Below are 21995 nucleotides of genomic sequence, written 5' to 3'. Positions count from 1 at the left end.
GATATCTCCTTGTAGTTTTGATTTGCATTTCTCTGATGGTAAGTGATCTTTTCATGTATCTGTTGGCCATCTGTATACCTTCTTTGGAGAAATGTTCATGTCTTTTGCTCATTTTTTAATTGGATTATCTTTTTTGGGTGTTGAGTTTTGTAAGTTCTTTATATATTTTGGTTACTAACCCTTTATTGGATATGTCATTTGCAAATATCTTCTCTAATTCTGTAAGTTGCCTTTATTTTATTTATTTATTTTTCACATTTTTAAAAAATTTTAATTCTAGTGTGGTGGACATACAGTGGTTATATTAGTTACGGGTGTATAATATAGTGATTCAACAATTTATATATTACTCAGTGCTCATCATGATAACTCTGCTCTTAATCCCCCTCACCTATTTCACCCATCCCCCCACCCACCTCCCCTCTGATAGCCTTCTGTTTGTTCTCTAGTGTAAGTTGCCTTTTGTTGATTGTTTCCTTTGCTGTGCAGAAGCTTTTTATTTTGGTGTAGTCCCAATAATTTATTTTTGCTTTTGTTTCCTTTGCCTCAGGAGACGTATCTAGAAAAAGGTTGCTACAGCCGATGTCAAAGACGTTACTGCCTGTGTTCTCTTGTAGGATTTTAATGGTTTCCTTTTTCACATTTGGATCTTTCATCCATTTTGAATTTATTTTTGTGTGTGGTATAAAAGAGTGGTCTAGTTTTTTTCTTTTGCATGTAGCTGTCCAGTTTTCCCAATACCATTTGTTGAAGAGACTATCCTTTTCCCACTGGATACTCTTTCCTGCTTTGTTGAAGATTAATTGACCATATTGTTATGAATTTATTCTTGTGTTTTCTATTCTGTTACATTGATCTATGTGTTTATTTTTGTGCCAGTATCATACTGTTTTTTTGTTTTTGTTTTTAAGATTTTATTTATTTGAGAGAGAAAGAGAACACAGAGGAGAGTGAGAGGGAGAAGCATACTCCATGCTGAGCAGGGAGCCCCATGTGCGGCTTGATCCCAGGACCCTGAAATCATGACCTGAGCTGAAGGCAGATGCTTAACCAACAGAGCCACATAGGTGCCCCTGCTGTTTTGATTACTATAGCTTCATAATGTAACCTGAAGTTTGGAACTGTGATGTTTCCAGCTTTGCTTTTCTTTTTCAAGGTCAGGGTCTTTTGTGGTTCCATATGAATTATAGAATTGTTTTAGTTCTGTGAAAAATGCTATTGGTATTTTGATAAGGGTTGCATTAAATGTCACTTTGGGTAGAATAGACATTTTAATAATATTTGTTCTTCTAATCCATGAGCATGGAATGTCTTTCCATTTCTGTGTTATCTTCACTTTCTTTCATCAGTATTTTATAGTTTTCAGAGTACAGGTCTTTCACCTCTTTGGTTAGGTTTATTCCTAGGTATCTTACTATTTTTGGTACAATTGTAAATGGGATTTTTTTCTTAATTCCTCTTTCTGCTGTTTCATTATTGGTGTATAGAAATGCAACAGATTTCTGTACATTGATTTTGTATCTTGTGACTTTACTGAATTAATGTATCAGGTATCCGGATAATGCTGGCCTCATAGAATGAATTTGGAAGTTTTCCTTCCTTTTCTATTTTTTGGAATATTTGAGAAGAATAGATATTACCTCTTCTTTGAATATTTGGTAGAATTCACCTGTGAAGCCATCTGGTCCTGGAATTTTGTTCATTGGGAATTTTTTTATTTCTGATTCAATTTCATGCTGGTTATCAGTCTATTCAAATTTTTTATTTCCTCCTGTTTTCAGTTTTGGTAGTTTATACATTTCTAGGAGTTTATCCATTTCTTCTAGGTTGTCTACTTTGTTGGCATATAGTTTTTCATAATATTCTCTTACAATTATTTGTATTTCTGTGGTATTGGTTGTTATTTCTCCTCACTCATTTGTGATTTTATTTTTTTGAGTCTTTTCTCTCTCTCTCTCTCTTTTTTTTTTTTTTGGTAAGTCTGGCTAGAGGTTTATGATTTTTATTGATGGCTTTTTAACAGAATCAGCTCCTGGTTTCATTGATGTGTTCCATTTTGTTTTGTTTTGTTTTGTTTGGGTTTTTTTGGGAAGTGGCAGCAGGGGGAGAGGGAGAGAGAAAATCTTAAGTAGGTTCCATGCTCAGTGCAGAGCCTGATGCAGGGCTCAATCTCATGACCCTGAGATAATGACCTGAGCCAAAATCAAGAGTCAGATGCTTAAACAATTGAGCCACCCAGGCGCCCCTATTTCTGCACTAATCTATATTATTTCCTTCCTTCTCCTGGTTTTAGGTTTTGTTTGTTCTTTTTTTACTTCTTTAGGTGTAAGGTCAGGTTGTTTATTTGAGATTTTTCTAGCTTCTTGGCATAGACCTGTATTGCTATAAAATTCCCTCTTAGAAGTGCTTTTGCTGCATCCCAAAGGTTTTGGACTGTTGTGTTTTTCATTTTCATTTGTTTCCATGTACTTTTTAATTTCTTCTTTGATTTCTGGATTCACCCATTTAACCTCCATGTATTTTTGATCTTTCCAGATTTTTTCTTGTGCTTGACTTCTAGTTTCATAGCATTGTGGTCAGAAAACATACGTAGTATGATTTTGATCTTCTTGAAAAATGCTGGTTTTATGGGAGAATGTTCCATGTGCACTTGAAAAGAATGTGTATTCTGCTGTTTTAGGATAGAATGTTCTTTTTTTTTTTTTTAAAGATTGTATTTATTTATTTGACAGAGAGAGAGAGAGAGCACAAGCAGGGGGAGTGGCAAGTAGAGGGAGAGGGAGAAGCAGACTTCCTGCTGAGCAGGGAGCCTGATGTGGGGCTTGATCCCAGGACCCTGAGATCATGACCTGAGCCGAAGGCAACACTTAACTGACTGAGCCACCCAGGTGCCTGGGATGGAATGTTCTATATATCTGTTAAATTAATGTACTCCAGTGTGTCATTCTACATCATTGTTTCCTTGTTGATTTTCTGTTTAGATGATCTGTCCACTGATGTAAGAGGGGTGTTAAAGTCCCCTAGTATGATTGTATTATTATTGATTACTTCCCTTATTTTTGTTACTAAATGTTTTATGTATTTGGGTGCTCCTATGTTAGGTGCATAAATAGTTACAATTGTTATATCTTGTTGGATTGTTGTCTTTATTATTATGTACTGTCATTCTTTGTCTCTTGTTACAGTATTTGTTTTAAAGTCTGTGTTGTCTGATGTGACAATTGCTGCTCCAGCTTTCTTTTGACATCCATTTGCATTATAGATATTTCTCCATCCGTTCACTTTCAATCTGTAGGTGTCTTTAGGTCTAAAATGAATCTCTTGTAGGCAGCATATTAATGGAACTTGTTTTTTATCCATTCTGTCACCCTATGTCTTTAGATTGGAGCATTTAGTTCATTTACATTCAGAGTAATTATTGATTTGTCTGTATTTATTGCCATTTTATTACTTGTGTTGTGGTTGTTTCTGAAGATTTTTTCTGATCCTTTCTTGTCTTTCTGTCTTCTTATTTTGCTGATTTTCTTTAGTGATAGATTTGGATTTCTTTCTTATTCTTTGCATGTTTATCAATGGTTTTGATATATGGTTACCATTAGGTTTGTAGATAATATCTTCTGCATCTAGTAGTCTCTATTACATTGATGGTTGCTTAAGTTTGAACCCATTCTATTCTCTTCTCCTCCTTACATTTTAGGTGTATGTTATTATATTTTATATCCTACTTTTGGTGAGTTCCTTGATTGATTTTTTAATAGAAATATTCATTTTTACTGCTTTTGTGTTTCCTACTTTTATAGTGTCACTTTTGGTCTGTCCTTTCCACTCAGAGAGTCTCCTTTAATATTTCTTGCAGGGCTGGTTTAGTGGTCATGAACTCCTTTAGTGTTTGTTTGTCTGGGAAGCTCTTTATCTCTCTTTCTATTCTGAATGATAGCCTTGCCAGATAGAGTATTTCTTGGCTGCAGATTTTTTTCCTCATTCAGCTCGTTGAATAGATCATGCCACTCCCTTCTGGCTTGCCAAGTTTCTGTTGAGAAATTTCCTGCTAGCCTTATGGGTTTTCTCTTGTGATTTACTGACTTCTTTTGTCTTGCTCTTTAAAATTTTTTTCTTTAACACTATGTTTTGCTAACTTAATTATAATATGTCTTGGTGTAGATCTGCTTTGTTGATTTTGATGGGAGTTCTCTGTGCCTCCTAGAACTGAATATCTCTTTCCTTCCCAGATTAGGGAAGTTTTCAGCAATTATTCTTGAAATAAATTTTCTGTCCCCTTTTCTCTCTCTTCTTCTGGGACTCCTATAATATGAATCTTATTATATTTGATGGAGTCACTGAGTCCCCTAAGTCTATTCTCATTTTGTGTAATTCTTTTTTCTGTTTTTTGTTCAGCTTGATTACTTTCCATTACTCTATCTCCTATGTCACTGATCCATTCTTCTGCTTCTTCCATCCTGCTATTCATTCCTTCAAGTATGTTTCTCATTTCATTTATTCAGCTCTTGATCTCTGCTATGTTATTCCTGTCTCTGTGTTAAGGGTCTCACTCATGTCTTCTACTTTTTTTTCAAGAGTAACGAATATCCTTATGATCATTGCTTTAAATTCTCTATCAGGCATGTTACTTATATCTGTTTTGCTTGATTTCTGGCTGTGGCCTTGTCCTGTTCTTTCATCTGGGTTAAATTTTTCTCTCTCCTCCTTTTGTCTGCCTCTATGTTTCTGTTTCTGTGTGTTGAGAAAGTCAGGCATGTCTTCTGTTCTTGAAAGTAGTGACTTTATGAAAAAGTCCTGTAGCATCCTGCAATGCAGTGTATTCTGTTCACCAGAACCTGGCACTTCAGGAGAATATCCTATATCTGTTGCTGATGCCCTGCTCTTGTGTCTGATTCACTTTTGCTTTCAGTGCAGTTGTTTGCACTGACTCCCTGCCTATTGTGGGCTCTCCTTGCTCTCTGTGGTGTTAGTAGGGCTCAGGGAGGCCACCTCTGAGGCAGTGTGCCCACCAGCGAACTTGGGAGCAAGACAGCCGTGTTAGCAAAATTTGTCTGATCCTCCAAAGCACTGTGGCAGCTGTGGGCTATGGGCTGGGGTAGCCAGGGGTGTGAGGCTTGGTATGGCGCATGACATTGGCTGGGTGTAGCTGGGCCTGGCATACCACGGTAGCTGAGGGTATGCGTGGCTGGACTCTGCAGGGTGGCTGAGCAGGGTGCACTGAGGCAGCTGTGCCCTGGGGCAGCTGGGTGGGGTGCATAGCTTTAACAAAAATTGTGCTAAGCCCAGGGGGCTGATGCTAGCAGGCTTGGAGTGTGGGACTCCTCAGGAGAACTCATGGGTCAGACACACTGCTAGCAGGTTAAGTAGCAAGTGTGTGTGTAGCCCCGCCTCCTGCAGGTGGCTCTGTGTTTATGCTGGAGGGTAGGGGAGGAAAATGGCATCTGCCAGCTCCCTCATTTTTAGAGAAGTTCCTCAACACACTCCAAAAGCAGTATGAACAGATGTGTCTCCCATTTGCCCCTGGTGTTGTGTAAACTGCTTCTCCACACAGGCAGCTGTCTCTTTAAGGGTAGGGACCCAGCTATCACTCTCCCTTCTCACTTGCCCACTGCTGATTCAGGAGACTTTTAAAGCTTCAGGCTCCAAGTCCCACTGGTGTTACAAACTCTTGGAATTCAACACATCTGGTTTTCAAAGCCAAACATTGGGGGGATTAGTCTTCCCCAGGATCCTGCCCTCTCCATGCATTCAGCTCCCTCCCTCTCATGGGCAGCCTCCCTCTGCCTTTCTGATCTTCCTAACTTTCAGATGAAGTTTCTTCTCTATATTTAGTTGTGGAGTTGGTTCTGCCCATCTTTGATCACTCTCCAGTTTATTGACCTGGATGTGGATGATACCTACCTAAATGTAGGATGGGATGTGCTCAGGGTCTTCCTACTCTGCCATCTTCCCCAGTACTTTTCCTCTCTTTTTTTAAACCTCACAAATTAGATGCAATTATTTTGTTTTATACTTCATTGTTTAGGTTAATCTACATGCTTACCCCCCCTTTCTTTTTTTTTTTTATTTGTCATTGTATCTAGCATCTCAGACCTATAGGATGATTTTTCTTCTTGAACTGCATCCTTTAGACATACCTTTAGTACAGGTAAGTTTGCAAAAAACTTCACTTATAGTATATTTATTGGGGCGCCTGGGTGGCTCAGTCATTAAGCGTCTGCCTTCAGCTAAGGTCATGATCCCAGGGTCCTGGGATCGAGCCCCACATCGGGATCCTGGCTCAGCAGGGAGCCTGCTTCTCCCTCTGCCTCTCCCCTTGCTCATGCTCTCTCTCTCTCTGTATCTCTGTGTCTCAGATGAATAAATAAAATCTTTAAAAAAACAAAAAAAAACCCCATCTTCCAAAATGGAGGCTCCTGACTCCGTGAGAAGATTTTGGGAATCTCTGTGGGTTTCCTGGCCTATCACAACTTCGTATGGGTGGTTCTATGGCTTGAAAACCCTCCTGTGGTTTGTATGTGTTTGGGAAAGCTCTCAAATTTAATAATGCAAAAATACTGGTGAAAAATCCCAGAATGATGTGTTTGGTGCCTTCTAGTTCTGCATGTGTGCAAGGATATGGACATTTTTCTCTTTAAATCACTTTTTATACAAGTAGCACGAGCAATGTAAGGAAGGCAGCTCATTGCTATTTCACAGAAGGTGCTAGTGACATGACTGACTTCTTCTGGGGAAACATAAGTGTTAATAGTCAAGCCTGGCAGAAAAAGATTTTCAGTTTATTTCACATGTTTTAATGTGTAATTGTAATTTTATATGTATATGCTATTAATGATTTTCTCTTCACAGTTACCTACTTTTAAACAAACCTTTCATTTTACCTTGAATGATGTGTTTATATATACTTCTGGTAGGGTCACAAAGCTGTTTAAAACTATGAAAATTCCTTGCTACTTAGAAAATACCCTTTAACCACATTTGGGGTAAGTATGGGGGTGTAATATGCCAATTATAGATTACCTTTTTATAGCAAACATATTCTAGAATTCACACTAATACCAGTAATATAGAAATATGTCTTAAAGTTAATATACAAAGTGAAAGGCTTTCTTCCATATTTCATCTGGGGTTAATCAAGAATTTAATTATTATGCTGTGAGAGAAATTAGCAGCATTGTCAAAAGGAAAAAAAATCCAGATGAGATATGGAAAGAAGAGGATAATTGATGGATTAGACAGCTACTTCTAAAAAGAAGCTGGAAGTGTAATAATATTGTGTAAATTATCAGAAGTAAGCTTGGTACCAGTTAAATTGTGGGATTTCAGAAAATATGTGGGGCAAAGGAGTCTGAAAAGTGGTTTGGAAAAAATAACACACAGGTTATTACAAAATTTTGAAAAGTTTGACATGAGGGTTTAACAAATGACTTACATTTTACATCAAGTATTTAGAATGTGTCACTCCAGATGCATTGTCATGAAGTGACTAAGAGCTTGAAGTAGTTTAAAGAAGCAGCTAATACCTGTGGAAAGAGGAAAGATTTTGAGAGAGAATCGAGTTGAAACATTAAGGCAAAATGGACTTGAAATTTAAATATGTAGAAAACTAAGACTTATAAAAAATCCCATAGGACTTCTTAAATAAAAGGACTGCTGATTTTGCAAAAAGGAGACCACCCTCCCCCCCCCAAAAAATCCTGATTTTTTCTAATTCTGTTAGATATGAAGTTTCTAATTCTGTTAGATACGAAGAGAGGACACAATGGAGATTGTGAATTCAATGAAGTTGCAAGAGAGTAACTGGAAAAAATCAGAGAATATCTTAGTAACAAAAATCCTCAAGAATGTTTGCCTGAGACTGTATTACATAGCAGCCTTCACATTTGACACCCTTCATCATGGAGAACATGCCAATTTGGTTAGTCTGGCCAAGAAGGAAGCAGTTAAAAAAATATTAAGTTGGCAAACATAAATAGTAGTATCACATACGGACAGTGTGTTCCAAGCCAAGCACATTGTTTTGTGCTGAAGTATGGAATATATTGGTTAAAGTTAATTTTTGTAGTCAATTAGTATTTTTGTAGCCATGAATACATGTCTTGGAATATCTTGAGGGCAACATTTAAAATATATAAGTCCTGCTTCATGTTTTATTATCACCTACATGTTGCACATAACTTTTTTAAAGTACAGTATTATTCCTGAGGATGATTGTTTACTTTGGGAAAATGAAAACATCACCAGGGAATTCTAAAAGTAACAAGTAGTTGAGAGATGTTACAAACTAATTCTCAAGGTTATTGTGGCATTCTAACATAATTATAGAAGAAAAGTTAATCGTTGATCTTAAAAAAATGAATGGCATAAAATACAAATTAACATATACAAGTTAGATTGTATCTGAGAGAGCAGTATGAGACAGAATGAATTTAACTTTAAAAGAGTTATAATTTATTTAAAATATTTAAAAACAATCATTCTTATGTCCTAATACTATTTTTGCAGTACAAACACAACTGTCTTCCACATTTCATCTTTATATTTATCCTTTATGTATTTTGAGATTTTATATAAGAGACTTCTTTTGCTTCAGTTGTCAAATAGTGTTTAAACACAAATTTGAAACTTAAAAAGCAAAACTAAAATAAGCATTTTCCTTGTGGTATCGTGAGCATACCATATAACAATAACCAATATGTTTGCTATTTCTGACTTCTTATAGATTCTGAGGGGGAAGACAAAATCAACAACCCAAAATCCATTAACCTTTTCCTCATTTATCAAGATTACCTTAAATTCCTCTTATCTGAGACCATTTTTTTCAAAAGCTATTTTGTGCAAAAAATTGTCATGGCAGGTTATAAAGTAGATATGCAATTCATCAATGCCTCTAGGTATCAGTTTAACCTTTGGATCACACTGAATGGCCAGAGAGGGAATGACCAGCTATTCTGAGGTCTTGTAGAATTATCTTCCTGAGTTGTTCTTTTTACTGTTGACCGATATTGAAAGATTGTAAAAAAAAAAAACAACAAAAAAACCCCCCACACACATTAAACACTCTGGTGTAATTGTTGAATAGATGCTATTGAAGCTGACCATCACATTATACTAGGCTTCTTTTGAAGGACTCATGGAAGAAATTTTCACAAGAAGTTTGCTTCTCTTATAGACATTATGAATGTTAAAACTACTGTGTTTTCTTCATTACTTTTTGTATTAGTTTGCCAAGTCTGCCATAATAAAATACCACAGACTGGGTAGCTTGTAGAACAGAAATTAATTTTTTCACAGTTCTGGAGGTTGGAAGTCTAAGATCAAGATGGTGGCAGAGTTGGTTTATCCCGAGTCCTCTCTCCTTGGTTTATAGATGGCTGCTTCTTGGTTGTCCTCACATAGCCCTTTCTCTGTGCACACATATCCCTGGCATCTCTTCCTCTCCTTATAAAGTCACAAGTTCTATTGGATTAGGACTTCACCCTATTGACCTCATTTAACCTCAAGACCTTATTTCCAAATGTAGTCACATTGGGGATTAGGGCTTCAATATGTGAATTTTGGAGGGACATAATTCAGTCCATAACATTTTGATAGCTAGGGATTTGAGAGCCAAATCTGTGTGACACATCAAGTAATATCGGAAAATATTTGACATTATTTTTCTATCCATATTTTACCTTTAACCTGATTTTCTTATTTTCCTTTTTCATGTGTACTGTATTTTCTGTAAGCTGCCTTGAATCTTTTTTTACAAGACAGAGGACACATAAGAAAATAAATAAATTCTCATCTGTAATAGATTTGTATGGATATTTGCTCACTGGAATGATCAGTAGGAATTGTATTCCTGGGTGCCAAAAGGTGCTGGAGGAGGTTCAATGGTCATACTCCTCTGAGTATTGTCAAACAGGAAAGTACTTAGGCTGTGAAGCAAACCAAAAGTTTATTTGGGGTCTTTAGGAATTCCAACCCAGGAGACACAGATTCAGGAGGAAACTAAAATATGCTCCAAGGAGGGAGGACAAAGACAGAGCATATAAAGGCAAAACTGCAGGCTTATATAAGTTGTTTTGCAAGAACTCTGACTGGTGTCGGTAAAAATAATTAATGTTGGTCTATTTAGGATAGGTTACTTTACCAGGTGCTAAGCTGGAGTTCAGTGATGTGAGCCTCATTCTGAGAACTGCAACAGAATGTAGCAATTTGTGGTTGGCATAGTCTAAAAGTTCATGTTCCATCCAGGTGTGGTCGTGCATTTCCCCGGTGGTCTCCTGGTTCCTGACATCTTAGGGCCCTTGACGTTCCTGACTCCATTTTGGATATTTCTGTTCATGGTATACTTACCAATTTACATCAGTGTTTAGGTTTATAATATATATTAGAATGGAATAGTTCTTTCTCCCTTTGATAATAGAACATTAATGAAATTAAAATTTTACACACAATGAAGTTGTTTTCCTACTTAAGTCAATTCTTCTTTCTCTTATTCTAGAAAACTTTAATGAAGAAAGAGCAACAGCCTATCAAACCAAAGCCAGGACCAAAGCCAGGACTCAGGTATATCTTTTCTTTTTTTCCAGGCGTATCTTTATATGATAGCAGAAAAGTATAAATTAATGTGCTTTTTTTGGGTTTTATCTTGACTTAAGTATCTAGGTGTAAAGAAGTGCACGTTGTTGAAAGCTCAAGTTTTTAGCATACCATTTTCAGTGTTTCCATTTAATTCAGCTAAGGCAAGGAGAAAAAAAAATCCTTTTTTTTTTTTTTTTTTGAGTATATTAATGATCATTCAGTAGACCAGGCTGGAGCTTACTATGTAGTAGCTGGGAAAAGCAGTGTGACAGTTTTGTATATAATGCTTCAGCTGTTTTTTGTATTGGAAACAGGATACTACAGTTCACTATGCTAAAAGCATACCTTTCAATGAATCTGTGAGGGATTCTTTAGATTGCCTTGCTACTATATGTAGCAAATGTGTTGACAAACTTTTGTGAAAGACTATTGATTTTGTGAGATAGATCGGACAGTGAGGTGGAAAGAAGAGACTGTGGAAAGATAACAGTGAAGTTTCTTAGGACAGGTTTCACACTTGTGTTTTCTTATTCACTGGTAATACATTCATTCATCAATCCACCAAATATTAGTTTAGTACTGATAGTTTATTCATTTAATAATTAACATCAAGCACCTGCTATTTTAGGTGCTAAGGACAGAGTGAACACAATAGACTCCTTACATCTATGGAACTTAAAGCCTAGGCAGATTGCTCCTCACTATGGAAGGAGACAAAAGTTGGAGCTTAAGTCCTACCAAGTGATTGGGATTTAGTGAACACCTCAGTCTTTCCATGGAAGTCCTAGAAGGCCAACACCTAAGAGTGGAGACTATTCACAGGAGTAAGGAATTCACCTTAGTACTGAGGACAAAACAAATTGATTTGCCCTAACAAAAGCATAAAACCAAGCCTTGACAAGTTAAAGATGATAGACCAGTAATTCAACCACCACCTACAATAAAAAAACTCAACATTTTTTTAAGAACCATAACAGAACCCAGAATCTCTACAATGTACAATGTTTATATACAATAAATAAAATACTAGACATGAAGAAACAGGAAAATATGGCTTACATCCAAAAAAAAGTTATCCCAGATGTTGGAATTAACAGGCAAGAGCTTTAAAGCAGCTATTATAAATGTTCAAGGACCTAAAGGAAAATAAATTCATAATAACAGAGAATGCCAGTGTAGAAATAGAAATTATACAAAATAATCAAATAAAAATTCTGGAACTGAGAAATACAGTATCTGATATGAAAATGTCATTGGATGTGTTGAACAGCGTATTGGGAAAGACAGTAGAAAAGGTCGGTAAACTTGTAGATCTATAGAGACTTGTCTGAGGCAAAGTAAACCATAATTAGAATAAAAATGAACAAACCCTGACTGACCTATAATTTAATATCAAGTGGACTACCATATATGAATTGGAGTCTTAAAAGGATAAGAGAAATAAAAAGAGGCAGAAAAAATAGTTGAAGAAATAATAGCTGAATTTTTCCTAAATTTAATGAAAAACATCTTTACATATCCAAGATCATCACATCTAAGCAAGATAGATCCAAGAAAAACCCCATGTAGGCACAGCATAGTCAGAGTTGAGAATCAAAGGCAAAGAAAAAACTTTGGAAATAACCGGGGGCTGGGGGGTGGTGGTGGAATACACATTATTCAGAGGGTTACAGTTCTCAGAATGATGGATGTCTTCTCATCAGAAATGATAGAGGACAGAAGGCAATAAAATTATATATTTATAGTACTAAAAGAAAAAATATTATCAACTGATAATTCTGTATCTAATGAAACTATCTCACAGCACTGAGGATGAAAAAAACAATTTTCAGTTAAAGAAATTAGAATTTATTGCCAGCTGATCTGCACTTCATAAATGTTTAAAGGAAGTTCTTCATGCTGAAAGGAAATGATACCTGATAAGAATTTGAATCTACAAGAACAAATAAAGAAGACTGAAAATAGAAAATATATATTGATCAATATAAAAGAATATATTTTTTTAAAATTTCTTTAAAATTGACTTTAGGGCAAAATTATAACATTATTATTTTACTTATAAGTTAGGTAGATGCAAATATGTGTGACAATAATAGCAAGAAAACAGAGTCATTCTCTTGCAAGTTTCTTTCATTTTATGTGTAGCAGTATTAATTCTAAGTAGAGTGTGGTAAGTTAAGAATGCATATTACAATTCCCTGAGCAACCACTAATACAAAAAGGCAAACCTAAAAGTTAGTATGGAACCTAAAATGGAATACAAAAACTGTTCAGTTAACCCAAAAGAAGACAGGAAAGTGGAACATATTGAGTGAATAAACAGCAAATAGAAAATGGTAGACTTAAACCCAACTGTAGCAACATTTATATTAAATATACAGAATAAACAGTATACTTAACGTAAAAGCTCGTCAGGCTGGATAAAAAAGCAAGACCCAACTCTCTGCTCTCCATAAAAGATGAATGTAAAAACATTAATTGGAAGTAAAAGAATAGTCAAAGATAAGCAATGGAAAAATCTAGCAGAAGAGTGCTAAATTAAGATCAAAGTAGACTTCGAGGACTATTTCCAAAGACAAAGAGGACAGACACTTCGTAATTGTAAAAGGGTCAATTCATTAAAATTAGATAATAATCCTAAATATGTATGCCTTAGTAATAGAGATTCAACATAAATAAAGCAAAAATTGACAGGATTAAAGAGTAAAATGGATGACAACTCCGTAATTATGGCTGGAAAATTTTCCCATACCTCTTTTAATAATAGGAAAATTAGTAAAAAGAATAAATAGTGGTATCGCAGATTTGAACAAGCCACCAACTAATTGGACCTAATTGACATTTATAGAAGACTACAGTCAACAACCTTAGAATATTCTTTTTCAGTGCCCATATAACATTCATTATAGAGATAAGAAAGCAATGAAATAAACAACAGAGAAACAATATAGCAAGTTAACAAAGCCAAAAATTGGTTCTTTGAAAAGATTAATAAACTTTTTAAGGTCATAACAAAACTGATTAAGAAAAAGAAGAGATAAAACACAAATTCTGATATTAAAAATGAAAGAGATGTGAGTAACTTCATGCCTACTATGTGCAACAATTAAGATGAAGTGGACAAATTCTTTGAAAAAAGATAACATACAAACTGACACAAGAATAAATAGAAAATTTGGATAATCCATATCTATTAAATAAATTGAATTTATTATCAAAAACCGTTCCACAAAAAGACTTGCTTTAAAGAAAAGAAGGCTGTTTTTTTTATAACTACTTAATTGTGTTAAAAACACCTGAACTTCTTATATGTCTTTTTCCTGTAAATATTCTTTACCTGGTTAGTTTGATTGGGGAGTCTTTTTTCCTCATAGGTTTCACTAAATTAAAATCTAGTCCAGCTCTTTCAATGATTAAAAAATTGTACAGTCTGAAAGATGAGTGTTTATTATAGTTATTTTACTGGAGCCAGCCAGCTAATCTGAATGCTAAACATTTTCCTGTACGGTCTACCATCTGTTGCAGTCATAAAGAGCTATGGCAGAGTTTTGCAGGGATATCTTAAACATTTTAGGGAATGATGGCTGAAGGAAAGTTTAGAGGTCTTTGCTTTAATCCTTTTAATTTCTAGTTGAGAAAACTGAGATTCAGAAAGATTAAGTGACTTCTTCAAGGTCACAAAAGTAAAAACAAAACAAAACAAAACAAAACAAAACAAAACAACACAGAACTGTTAACTGGGATCCAACCCTTAATTCTCAGTATTCTTACCAGTCATGCTGCTTTATGTCATTTGTATACTAAATGTTAACAACCTTTCTGATGATTACTTAAGAGAAGTAGACTGAAACCTTACTTCATGAGTTAGCAAATCTTACAGTGGCTGCAGTGATTAAAAAGTATCACTAGAACAGAATCCCAGGGAGAGGGAAACTATGTGAAAATAAAGCAAAGTGGTGAGCAGTATAACACTGTAAATACATCACATACAGACATTTCATTGCAAATATCTAAGTGAAACAATGTTAATATTTTCTTGTTTATTTGAAATCTTGCACTATTTATATCATAGAAATTCCGTGAAACCTTAAAATCCAAATGTTGGGACCCTATAAGCTTGGCCTAAAGGATCTTTCTTGTTAGGAATTTCCCATATATTTTCAGCTAGAGGTTTCCTTAGAGTCTGTATGAGGCAGAGTGTATTAGAACCTTCCATCAGTCATCAGTCAACTTCAATAAGGTACTGGCCAATTTCTAAAGTACTTTTGCATTTCAAGGGTAAAAATATGTCACACATATATTACCACTGCCAGGCTACAGTAAATACAAGAGAATTTGTTTTTTCCCCTTCTCTTCTTAGTTATAGAAAAAAAGAAAAAATGATGGAATTCATTCACACATACCCACAAGCTTTGCAGGAACCCTCTACATTTGGCATATAGGACTGGTTTATGCACCTACTCAGCAGTATTTTTTAAGGAGACACTCCCTTGTCTGTTAAAGGGTGGGGCAAGGAAGTTAAGGTAACTAAAAATGCTGCTGCTGAACTGGATTTGGAGTCACGGCAAATTTGTGCATCCACTCCTATTCTCGGGAGGGAATGGAACCTGTTGCCTTACATAGATAAATGTGGTTGATAAGGCAGAATCATGATCATTTCTGTCCTAATCTTCAATGATCATAGCCTAAAAGACAAGTTTTCAAATTTCTATTTTTTTTTTCTTGGTCTTATCTCCCTGGTTTTTCAACTGTGAAGATCTCAAAATTTAGAAGGAGAAGAAAAGATGGCATGGTAGTACTTAGGTACATTTGCCTATACAAATATGTGTACAGGTGTACATAAGACCTTTAATTAGCGTTATTACTAAACAAGGAGCTGCAATCCTCAAATCCAGTATATTTAGGTTGAATTTAGTAGGTTGTAGACTACAAAAAGTGGCTACTTGCTTTTATTTTGGGGTTCTTAAATATATATATTTGTGTATTTTTATGAAAAAGAGGTGATCTTATTGCCTTGATTTTGTAATTTCTGCTGTAAATATTCATTTCATACACACCCTTGTGCAACATTCCTAGAATATAATTTTCATAGATGAACATTTATAAAATTGTTTGATTTCTGAATGGTTTTTATTTCTTCAGTATTTCAATTTAAATAATAAATTTTGAGATTGCATGACCTCACTGATATGATGAATTCTTAATCTCAGGAAACAAACTGAGGGTTGCTGGAGTGGTGGGGGGTGGGAGGGATGGGGTACCTGGGTGATAGACATTGGGGAGGGTATGTGCTATGGTGAGTGCTGTGAATTGTGTAAGACTGTTGAATCACAGACCTGTACCTCTGAAACAAATAATACATTATATGTTAAAGAAAAAAAAAGAAGAAGATAGTAGGAGGGGAAGAATGAAGGGGGGGAAATCGGAGGGGGAAACGAACCAGGAGAGACTATGGACTCTGAAAAACAAACTGAGGGTTCTAGAGGGGAGGGGGTGGGAGGATGGATTAGCCTGGTGATGGGTATTAAAGAGGGCATGTTCTGCATGGAGCACTGGGTGTTATGCAAAAACAATGAATCATGGAACACTACATCAAAAACTAGTGATATAATGTATGGTGATTAACATAACACAATAATAAAAAATAAATAAGTAAAAAAAAGAAACTCTCTTAAGTTTCAGAAGATCGGTAGAAATCCATAAGATAAACTATGGTTGAGAAAACCTGAAACCATTATTAAGGGAAGGTTGAGTTAATCATTTCAAAGAAAGCCAAGCAAGCTCAGTTCAATTCTTTCTAAACCAGAAAGAATTAAAGACAAATAGATGTAACTCTTAATTTTTAGTTTAAAAAATGTAATTTGTACATGAATTATGTATATATGTTTATTTTTTTACCTCAATAAAGGTAAAGATTGAATGATGTTTTGCAATGAGATCTTATCTTCTCCTACCACCATCTTTTAAAAAATCTCTTCATTAACTTCTTGATGCTTAACCTATTTTCTCTTATTTTTATATGGTACTTTTAATGTAAAGTATCAAATGCAGTTTATATTATTAGGTAAAGGGAAATAATGCATCCGCATACACAGAGTCCATTCTCAATATCTAAGCAAAAATTGTGAGCCAGGACCTATATCAATTGTAATCTATTGTACTATTATGATGACATTATACTTTTATTTTTTTGTGAGATTTTCTTTATATAAACAGTCTTTTTTGAGGTCTACTTGAATTTGTTTACTACCTCTAACCATATGGCAAATATCTTCTTTTTCCTTCAGATAACCTATTGTATTCCATGAATAAGACACTTACTTTCTTTTGATGTCTTTCTGCAGTGAGCTGTTAATCCCTTGCAGATTCATATGATCTCAGTGATAAATTTTCCTTTTGTTGAATTTCTAAAGCACATAATTGTTTTTTAAAATAATGACTGATTTGCAAGTATAGAACAGAACAGTTGACAGATCTTTAATTCATAGAGGAAAAACATTCTATTGTTGATTCATAATATTAACTTTCTAGTTGTAATAAGTTCAGAGGCTGGTCATCAGCCTTTCACCTTATTAGCATCTATTTCAGTTCTGGATGATAAAAATGTTATTTGAATACACCATCTATGAAAAAGTATACCATTTTGGAACCCCTAAATTCCTTATTTTTTTTTTTTATTCTTTAGGATTTTAACCATCCAGATAGTTCATGTAAATATGTAGATGTGGAATAATTACATACGTCTTCCTTACTATTTTGTAGCATACTGGAACTAAAAGGAGAGTAGCAACAGGATATGAGTAGCTAAAATGTTACTAAAACATAACATTGCACTCTTCTAAATTTTCTTTTTTTTGATATAATGGAATCTAATACATTTATTGTCATATGTAAGTATGAAATTCACATTTCAGAGTCTGGAAATTTAGGTGGGTACTTGAATGCTTCCTTTATAACTCTGAAATTACTGTATGGTTCATTACCATTTCTTTCCTGGAAGGGGTCAAATCCTCTTTTTTTATCTCAACACAAGTTTACAGTTTACCACCTGATAACTGGCCACTAATCTCTTTGGAAATTTTGTTACCTAATAATGTAACATTAGCTTGTTTATGGTTAGATATCTTTCACCAACAGTTTTTTTCTGTGTCAGTACTCAGCCTAAGCATTTATGAAAATATGGGGAATAATATTTCTCCAACAATACTTCCACTTGTGTGTTTTGCCTTTGAGAATAATAGAATCCCAGAGTTTAAGGAACCTTAAAGATTTTTTCCTGAAACCCTCCATCCAAAGTGTGCATCTTTATAACGTGGTGCCTACATAGCCTTTACTTGAAAACTCCAGAGACTCATAATGCTTCTGTTCAAGTGGCATCCCATTTAATTCTAAGGACTGCTCAGATTTTCAGACACTTCTCTGTGTGAAGCTCTTCACCTATGCCCCTTGAGCTGGTAACCCATTGGTCCTGATTTTTGTCTTCTTGAAGCCACCACCCTAGTTATCCATCTTCTCTTTTTAGATTAAGCACTTCAGTTTATATATAAAAAAACTGTTTTACAAATAAATAAATAAATAAATAAATAAATAAATAAATAAATGGTTTTACAACATCTTCATTAGAATGGTAATTCAACTTAGTTTAAGCAAAATGATACTTGAATCTTTATGCTCATATAAGTGGAGATTCCAAGAGAGTAGAGTATGGGGGGCATATGTTCTTTGTATCTGTTTAACATCTCAGGCTCAGCTGGTTCAACAGACTCAAGTACAGTTGGCCCTTGAACAATGTGGGTTTGGACTACAAGGGTCCACTTATATGAGGATCTTTAAAAGTATACTACTATAAATCTATTTTCTCTTCCTTCTGATTTTCTTAGTAACATTTTATTTTTTTCCAGCTTACTTCATTATAAGAGTACAGTATATGATACATATAACATACAAAATATGTGTTAATTGACTGTGGATGTGATCAGTAAGGCTTCCAGTCAACAGTAGGCTATTACTAGTTAAGTTTTTTGGGGAGTCAAAAGTTTTACTCAATTTTTTATTGCACAGGGGGTCAGTGCCTCTAACCCCCATGTTGTTCAGAGGTCAAATGTAATGTCTTCAAGATGTACTCTCTTTTCATTTATTTGAAATCTCTGCTTGCTCCTGCTTGGCTTTAATACCTCTTACTATGGACTTTTTTTTTTTTTTTCCATGTGTTAAGGAAAATGGCTGGCTTCCAGCTATTTGCAATTGACTTACTTCCTGCTCTTACCAAAAGGAAAGGTCTTTTATTATATGCCCCGACTCGTCCCTCCCCCCCCCCCCGCCCCCAGATTATTCTGACTGACCTTCCAACATGGAGGACATGATCAGCCCTGGACAAATCATATAGGAGTCACATGAGTGGAAGAAGTGCAGTTCTACGAAAGAGAAGGAAGTATAAAACAGAGGTATGGAACAAGTGCCCACCACACTCAAAAGTATCCCTTTTACAATATGTTGCTTAGGAAAAAACACAGTATTTCAGATGTAATTCTATCTATGCAATCTAGAGTGGGACCAAACTGTCAACAGTGTGGATCAATGTATGAAGCCCATTATGTCAGTTTTGGTGGACAGTTTCTTAAGGGCAATACTTACATTGATTTAATTCTGAAAGAAAACAAAAAACAAAACAAAACAAAACAAAAACCCTAAACAAGCAAACCCTAAGACCCCAGATATTCGAATATATCTCCATTTTGTTCTCCTTTTGTCCCTCCTTTCTTCTCTTTCTCTGCCCCTCTTTTCTTCACTATATATTGCCAAGCACACAAAGAAAAGTTGTTGCTCTTCAGGAATTCAGAGTATAGAGGGGTGATAGACCCAGAGATAATTATAAAGTAATGAGGTAATTGCAGTGATGGAGGAAATGTACCTAACCATTTTCATAGGTCCGAGAAGAATTATTTGTACAATCATATATATTAACCAATTGCAGAGATTTGCAAGTAAAGCTATCGCATTCCAACACTGGATTTAGCTCCTTGTCACATTTGCCTAAGATAATTAGCTCACATATTACCTTTTCAAGAATCCCACACCTGCCATGATACACATTTAAAATTTTATCTTCCACCCCTGCTAGCACTCCCTAACTGTCTTCCCTGCTTTATTTATTTTTTAAATCATAGCAAATATTACCTTCTAACATACTGGGTAGTTAAGTTGTTTACTGTGATTACTGTTTGTCCTTCCCATTAGAATATAAGCCCAATGTGGGCAGGGAATTTTCTGTTTTATTTACTAGTGTGTTCTCAGTGCTAGAAGAGCATCTTACACTGAATGAATGAATGAATGAATATTTGTTCAATGCATGAATTACATTTTTTTGATCTTTTCTCTATCTTCTAATGAATTTTCTTCCCTTTCTAGCCATTTGTAGCTTCTATTTCAAGTTTTCTACTGCTTACTGGTATCTTTACTGGAATATCCCATAGCTATCCCTCAAAACTGAAATAATTATGTATTCCCCTCTCTAAATCTTCTCTCCTTTATTCCCTATCTCAGCTAGTAATGATACTGTCCATACTATCATCCAAAACCTCCCAATGAGCTTATATTTCTCTACCTGGTTTACAAAGATTTTATGAGAACCTTGAAAATTGTCTTCCTGACATTTGGAAACATCACAAATCATTCCCTGGTATAGTAATCTAGTAAAAAACAAAACAAGAATAATAATAAAATTAAAATTAAATAAAAGAAATAAATTCAAGGTGGCTTGACATTGTTTTTATGCACATTCTGGCTCTTGGCACCATTACTGCTTTAATTACATACCATCCAATTGATAACTGATAAAATCTGGTCCATAGTTACTTACTTGTCCATACTTTGTAATTTTTTATACTCTTTCCTCTTTGAAAGTGAAGACATTTACCATTCTCCAGAATTCTCATATCACATTCATTGTCCAGTTTCTCAAAGACAGCAGATCAACAGATGAATCTGGAAAATTATTTGCCTGAGCCCAGAAAATTTAACAAACTAAGAGCAGCTTCAGTTTTGTTTTCTGAGATCTTTTCTTGGTTTGAGCTTCAGTTCTCTCCTGTATTTGTTCTTTCCTTTTTAGTCTGATGGTCATTCTTCTGAGCAACATAGAATCAGTACAGCCTGAGATACCGCAGTTCTAGTAAGCGCCAAGTGATGCCAATGCCACTGGTCCTCAGACCACATTTTGAGTAGCAAGCTAGGGGGCATATTTGACTATGTCCGGTGTTCACCTTGACTCCCAGCTCTATCAATGCAGAGGATGACATAGTTGCTTTTTGTTAGGGATATCGAGTTAATAGAGAGAGCTATGGTGAATCACCTTGATGGTGCTCCAGTGCCATAACCTTGTGATGCAAAGAAGTATGGGAAAAGAGATTGTATGTCCTGGGAATCACTACCATCTCCAAACTCACACCTTGAAGTCAAGTATTATCATATAGCTGCACGTTGAGTATTCTAGGCCTGCCTTCCTCAGGATTGTTCTTTTGTAGTGTCAGAAGAGGATAAAGGTATCTAAGTCTAGGTCAAATAATTGCTTCAATTCTCAATTTCTTTTCCCTGATATCATTTTATGGTGCTTGGTTTGTCCTTTGTGCTGATTCTCCACCTACCCTGGCTTTCCTGGCTTATGACTATTTCCCTGGCTTTTAGATTGTCTACTTGACTCTGAATCTTCGAGAGCTGGTGGCCCCTTGCTTGTGACTATTGCCAAGAATTTTGAAACTTCCTCTTAGTAGTTAATTGTGGAGCTTTGGTGTCTTCCTTGTATTACTTATTCTCCTGGGTAAGGGTTCTACTCAAGAAAGCTGTACACTGGAGCAGGAGCAAGGTTGGCGGTGGACCATTGGCAGCCTAGATCTCTGAACATGTCCAGAATCCAGCATCGGTTAGAGTCACCAAAGATCATTAGGTCAGCACCATCTGGTTTTTTCAATCTCGCCCAACTGGATGGAAAAGCACCACATCAATAGGCAGGCCAAAGAAGATGTGAAGCAACGAAACTCTGATAGCTGGATTCTCTGGTAAAACAGAGTTGGAGCATGTTGGCTTAAGCTACAGGCTGAATTGGGCACTTATGCTTTTCTTCCCTGGAACAGAGATGTCTGAGACCCTAGAAAAGTCTTGAGTTTACTTGGCCTTTCACATGCATAGGATATTCATAATTCCATCGATGTCTGCTGAGGGATGCAGCAGTGAGCGAGGAAGAAACTGATTACATAGAATCAGTACCTGGGAAAAAGAATGGCTGGGCCTGAAGAAAGGGCAAGGCCCTGTGAAGCTGTGATTCCTACATAGAATCAGAATGAAAATGTCGGAGGAGCAACAAGCAGAATCCTGGGAGGAGAAACACACATAAATCCTCATCTCTAAATCACCGTAATCCTGCCCACAAG

At 35.6% G+C, this 21995-nt stretch overlaps 1 protein-coding gene across 1 annotated transcript in view; it reads left to right on the top strand.

Annotated features, from left to right (window-relative positions):
- IQCM (IQ motif containing M) overlaps positions 1–21995 on the top strand; it is a 362431-nt gene that overhangs the window by 124414 nt on the left and 216022 nt on the right. Inside the window, exons 7-9 of the mRNA XM_078068245.1 lie at positions 6084–6148; positions 7745–7918; positions 10493–10557. Of these exons, the coding sequence (XP_077924371.1) occupies positions 6084–6148; positions 7745–7918; positions 10493–10557 (304 nt within the window). The remainder of the gene's footprint in view (positions 1–6083; positions 6149–7744; positions 7919–10492; positions 10558–21995) is intronic.

The sequence above is a fragment of the Halichoerus grypus genome, chromosome 3 (assembly GCF_964656455.1).
Source record: "Halichoerus grypus chromosome 3, mHalGry1.hap1.1, whole genome shotgun sequence".
Taxonomy (NCBI): Eukaryota; Metazoa; Chordata; class Mammalia; order Carnivora; family Phocidae; genus Halichoerus; species Halichoerus grypus.
This window is presented reverse-complemented; position numbering and strand designations above follow the sequence as displayed.